Source organism: Microcaecilia unicolor, chromosome 1, assembly GCF_901765095.1.
Source record: "Microcaecilia unicolor chromosome 1, aMicUni1.1, whole genome shotgun sequence".
In the NCBI taxonomy this organism is placed as follows: Eukaryota; Metazoa; Chordata; class Amphibia; order Gymnophiona; family Siphonopidae; genus Microcaecilia; species Microcaecilia unicolor.
In genome coordinates this window covers 130,173,200-130,179,199 of record NC_044031.1, presented here as the reverse complement: position 1 = coordinate 130,179,199, position 6,000 = coordinate 130,173,200, and the positions used below count along the sequence as shown (strand labels likewise).

Genomic DNA, 6,000 nt, shown 5'->3' with positions numbered 1-6,000 from the left:
TGGATGAGAGGGGAGAGAGGAGAAATCGCTGGAAACGGAGGGGAATGCAGGGGAGAGAGGAGAATTGCTGGATATGGATGGAGAAGGCAGGGGAGAGATGAGACTTTCTGCACATAGAAGGATGGATGGAGGGAAGGGCAGAGGAGAATTCGCTGGACATGGATGAGAGGGGAGGGTAGGGGAGAGAGGAGAATTACTGGATATGAATGAGGAGAGGGCAGGGGAGAGAGGAGAATTGCTGGATATGAGTGGAGGAGAGGGCAGGGGAGAGAGGAGACTTGCTGGACATGGATCGATGGAGGGGAGGGCAGGGGAGAGAGAAGAAATTGCTGGACATGGAGGGGAGGGGGGAGAGAAGAAATTGCTGGACATGGAGGGGAGGGCAGGGGAGAGAGAATTGTTGGATATGGATGGAGGAGAGGGCAGGGAGAGGAGAGTTGCGGGTCATGGAGGGGAAGTAGGGGAGAGAGGAGAATTGCTGTACATGGATGGAGGGGAGGGCAGGAGAAATGCTGGACATGTATGGAGGAGAGGGAAGACAGGAAGGAGATGCACATGGATGGAGGGCAGGGGAGAAAGGAAAAATGCTGGACTGGACATGGAATGGAGAAAAGACAGAGGAAGTAGATGCACATGGAGAGGAAAGGAGAAATGCTGGACATGGATGGAGGGGAGGGAAGAGAGAGGAAGTGAGATGAACATGGATGGAGGGGAGGGAAGAGAGAGGAAGTGAGATGAACATGGATGGAGGGGAGGAGAGAGAGGAGAAATGCTGGACATGGATAGAGGGGGAGAGGAAAAAAGCTAGACATGGATGGATGAGAGGAAGGAGATGCATATGGATGGAGGGGAGGGAAGAAAGAGGAAGGAGATGCATACTGACTGAGATGAGGGAAAGGGAAAAGAGGAGAAAAACTACACATGGATGGAGAAAATAGACGTTGGATGGAAAGGGGGAAGAGAGGGGGCAGATGCTGGATGGAAAGGGGAGAGAGGGGGCAGATGCTGGATGGAAATGGGGGAGAGTTAAGATCGAGGAAAGAAGAAACAAGAGGCGAGACCAACACAATTAGAAACAGTAAACGACCAGACAACAAAGGTAGGAAAAATGAATTGTATTTTTAGTTTAGTATAAAGTAGTGTGGTAGCTGTGTTAATAAATACAGAAAATGGAAATAAGGTAATATCTTTATTGGACTAATTTTAATACATTTTTTACTAACCCTCCTTTCCCTTGTCAGAAAAGAATACTGTAACAGCAGTATACTGTCCTGACCTGAGGAAAGAGGTTTTGGCCTCTGAAAGCTAATTGAAAAATGTATTTAGTCTAATAAAATGATATTATCATATTTTCCATTTTGTTGTTTTATTTGTATTTGTTAACCCTTAGTATAGTAATTGAAATATGTCAGTTTTTGAAATTTGCATCTCCTTATATTTGCACAGTGCAGGGGGACAGAGGGGCAGGACTGTTCAGGGAAGAAGTCCTGGTGCAGGTTGTAGGCAGCCTTTGAGTGACGCTGCCACTGCCCAGGTGAAGACTGCAGCAGATAGGATGTTACGGTACCGGGGGGGGGGGAAATGCACCACCTGTAAAAAAAAACATTTCAGCACCCCCAATCATTTTGAAAAGTTGGCTCCTATGGTGTAACCTATAATTTATGAGGGTGCCAATGTATAGGTTTGCAGGAGGATGCCAGAACCCCTTGCACCCACCCTGGGCCCCTTAGTAAATAAAATGCCTTTATAGCAGGAATCCTTTAAAGAGCTGAATATATGGCTTAAAATGAAACAACATGGGAAATGTCATTTCAAACTAATGCACACCCCTTTTATTTGTTGTTCTTTCTTGGCGTAGTTACTAATCTGTGTGATTTTTTGCAAGGGTGGCCATCTTGGATCTCTGGGGTATTTATATGTCAAATGTCACTATAATTAACAGAACTACTAGAGCCCGGTGCAGGACCCCAAGGTCTCTATATAAAGAATGGAAGATAATATGGATAAGAAAAAAAATGATCAACAAATACAAAGATTTCAAAGATATTTAATTGTAAATATATTGCAGGAAAAATTGATAGAGCAGAAGGACTGCTAATAAACACCTGGTTAGTTTTTGGACTCCAATTTGTTTTTGTTTTTTTTTAATTGAAAAATTAATTGTACAACATAATAATTGATAAACCATTCAATGTGGGTTAGAATATAAGCTGTCCCTGATAACTGGAGAACAGCAGATATGTGTCCGTTTTCTTTAAAATTAAAAACCCGACTACGTAAAGACTTGTTTTTCCCTAATACATTGTAGAAGAACATGTGCTAACGTCTTAATTCATTTAATTGGTGTGCATAATACAAAATCTGCAAGTAACTACAAAGAAAGAAAGAAAGAACCTAACCCCAATTACAGGGGAGTAAGGGGGAATTCATTCAAAGCCGGCCTCACACAATAGCTTTTGTTTTCCCCTCTACCCCAAATAGGAATGAACACCAATACCAACCCCACCCCCTCCTCATATGCACAGCAGCTCAGGAAGCCGGCGAGCTGTGACGTTAAATAGGCAGATATCAGTCCAGGCGGCTGGTCGAATCGCAACGCAGTAAGTTCAGCGAGCGGAGTAGCAAACCTGTGTGTGCGGGTGTTACCATTACAGCTGAAACGCCCCTTTCCCCTCCCCAGCGCTAGAATCGCCAACCTAAAGCGAAGAAATGAAACGTGTTAAAAGTATTTTATATACATGTTTAAAGAAATAAATTAGAAGTGTGGAAATTCTGCTTCAAACCGGGCTTTTTTTTGTACGTTACTCTCTGCGCTTAGCAGCGAGTGGTGCTGAGCTCGGAGTGATAATGGCGTGATGGGCGTCTGTGGTGATGCTTGGCTCCTCCTCCTCCTCTTGTGGTACCACCGGCGGCGGTGGGAGAGTGAACGTGCTGTTGGGGTGTTGTGGAGTGTTTATTCTTGCCTTGGTTGGTTATGGTGTTGTTGCCAGCGATGCTGAGCGTGCTGGGGTCGGGCGCCGTGGTGGAGCAGGTGCTCGGGGATGGCCTGGCGACACGTGTGCTGCTGCCCTGTGTCTTTTTACTTGCTGTCGCATATGTGTCTAAGCGCGCCTTGCAGCACCTGCAGCCTGCGGAGGCGGTAAGTAGCCGGGGAGCAGCCGCCGCCCCTGTCTCTTGTACCTTTTCCCCCACACGGGAGGAGTTGAAGCAGGTATACAGCGCGAAAGGGGAGAAGGAAGGGGAATGTAAGCCACATTGAACCTACGAAGAGGTGGGAAAATGTGGGGTACAAATGTAAGAAATAAAGAAATGCTGAATAACGTAGCAGGGGTTCAGGTGTCTGTGTACCCGCTTTGAGGCTCTTGTTGTCTCAAATGATTTGGAACTTTGAGCTATATTTTAGTTAAAGAGAACGGAAGTAGGTAAAAGCTGGAGCCTTTGGATCCAGCGTATACTTTAAATCGGATCCATGTGTTGGTGGATCCGGAGGATGCGGCTTATATTCCCACTGGAAATGACAGGATCCGAAGGATTCAGCTCCCTCTTTTGTTGTTTTCTCAGCGCCCATGAAGCCACCAGAGCTGCACCAGATCCAGAGCATGTAGCTACCTTTTCTTGTCTGCTAGCACTTGACCCAAGTGTCCTCTGGATTCTCTGTCGGCTTTTAAAATGGAAAGTGTAGGGTCCAGGGGATCTGGTATTCTTTTCTTTTACTTTAAAAGCCACACGGGTATCCATAGGATGCTTGGGTAAACTGCTGGCAGAGGAGAAAAGAGAGCTAGATCTTCGGGCCTGATGCTCAAAAGTTGCTGTTAAAATACCGAGTGTGTCTATATTAGCGGTTGAAATTACCAATTTTGAAACAGCGATTACTGCTTAAAGGAAATTGATTGAAAATGAAATGCATGGAAATTCTGCAAGCAGCTATGGGTCAGATGCACTAAACTTAAGAGCCAGCAACATGGTTTTTAAACTGGTTCTAGGCAGTTTAGTGCGCAAGTAGTAAACTGGGACATGCGCAAAAGGGTTCTCCAAGCTATTTTCCTGTCACGGTAGCAGCTAACGAAAACGGAATACAAATGAGCTAATTTTTATTATAATGTGAATGCGATGCAATGCACTACCGTTTTCGACCCCATGCACAAAAGCAGTCCTTACCTTTACTGTGGAAATTTTAACGTGAGGTGTGGACCTGCTGGTTCTTCATTATTGCAAGTAGGAGAAGGGGAGAAACAAGGCAGGGAAGATGGAGCACAAAAAAAATAGTATAACAGCTTACACAGCAGCTTCCTTGCGTGTATGAAAGCTTGGGGAGGCTAAGCCTCCCCAGCCCAACCCTGACCATCTTGTGTTTCTTCTGCTGCCCGCCGTCTCCATCGTCATTTTTACTGCACTGAAGAGTTCTGCCTCGGCACCGGCAATTCAGAGTCAGCCTTCTGCCAGCATCGGGGCTTTCTCTTCAGGCATGTCTCACTCCCTCCCAGCTCTGCAGAAAAGAGGAAGTTACGTTAGAGTCCTGGACGCCCCTGAGGAGAAGCCCCGACGTTGGCAGAAGGCTGACTCTGAGTCTCTACTACTACTACTACTTAACATTTCTAGAGCGCTACTAGGGTTACGCAGCGCTGTACAATTTAACAAAGAGAGACAGTCCCTGCTCAAAGAGCTTACAATCTAATAGACAAGTGAACGGTCGGTCCTATAGGGGCAGTCAAATTGGGGCAGTCTGGATTCACTGAACGGTAAGGGTTAGGTGCCGAACGCAGCATTGAAGAGGTGGGCTTTAAGCAAAGACTTGAAGACGGGCAGGGAGGGGGCTTGGCGTAAGGGTTCAGGAAGGTTGTTCCAAGCATAGGGTGAGGCGAGGCAGAATGAGCGGAGCCTGGAGTTGGCGGTGGTGGAGAAGGGTACTGAGAGGAGGGATTTATCCTGTGAACGGAGGTTACGGGCGGGAACGTAAGGGGAGATGAGGGTAGAGAGGTAGTGAGGGGCAGCAGACTGAGTCTCTGAATTGCCGGTGCCGAGGCAGAACTCTTCAGTGCAGTAAAAATGACGACCGGGAGACAGCAGGCAGCAGAAGAAACAGGGAGAAAGATGCAAGACTCCCAAAACGAGTGGAAGTGAGCCTTTGTAGCCTAGTAAGTAAACAAGGAAGCCAATTTGGTTAATGTGTTTCCCCAGCATGATATCCTCACTGCCTTCAGCCCAAACAAAACAAACAAACTTTTGAGCTGCTGCATCCAGGTTGTTCTTGATTGTTGATCGTAACAAGGCTAAAGCTGGGGCACATGGAATCACATTTTAATGTCATCTCATTTGTAGTGTTGCAGGAATTACCACTATTGTTAGCAGAATCTGTGGTACTTCAGGAGTCAAACATCACACACCAGAATGAGAGAGAAATCTTCTTTATTTGCCAGCAAACAAAGTAGGACATCAGCACTAGGTCTCTTCTTCTCTTTCTCAGCTCTCTGTGTCTTGTGGCTTCTGTCTCAGCTCCTTCTCTTCTTCTTCTGTTGTCTCTCTTCTAACGTAAGCTGCTTCTGCTCCCAGTTATATACTATTCCTAAACCCCTTCTAGCCCCCCTTTTTCACCAGATGGTAAAGAATAGATTGATTACCCTGTCTGAACTAATTATCTCTATACATTACTCCAAAATATCAGTTACATAGGTTTGATATTTCCTAAACTGACCTATGACCTGGGGCCTCTCACACTAGACAATGGGGCACCTATCTCTTGCATTTTATTATTATTCACATAATCCCAGTCATAGCTTAAACTGGGTTCTGGCATTCATTAAGGGGTCAAGGGCCAATCTTGCTTAATAGCACACAGATATGGTTTGTTATTACTTTCAGGACCAGTCCTACACTTAACTGTAATCCATCAAGGAGATGACTTGACTTTCCCTGACCTCTTTCACCTATTAGCTTCATACACAGAACTCGCTAGGACTGTAGATAATTCAAACCAGATGATGGCAGACAAAGCTCACTTGA

The 6,000-nt window shown here is 45.8% G+C and overlaps 1 protein-coding gene across 2 annotated transcripts in view; it reads left to right on the top strand.

Moving 5' to 3' along the window:
- The first annotated feature begins 2,920 nt into the window (after positions 1-2,920).
- Positions 2,921-6,000, top strand: part of LOC115468460 (lanosterol 14-alpha demethylase) — a 110,773-nt gene continuing 107,693 nt past the window's right edge. For both annotated transcript variants that reach the window (XR_003941874.1, XM_030200204.1), the window contains exon 1: positions 2,921-3,139. Coding sequence is in view for 1 of the 2 variants with exons in the window: in XM_030200204.1 (XP_030056064.1) it covers positions 2,975-3,139 (165 nt within the window). In the remaining variant the exon portion in view is untranslated. The remainder of the gene's footprint in view (positions 3,140-6,000) is intronic.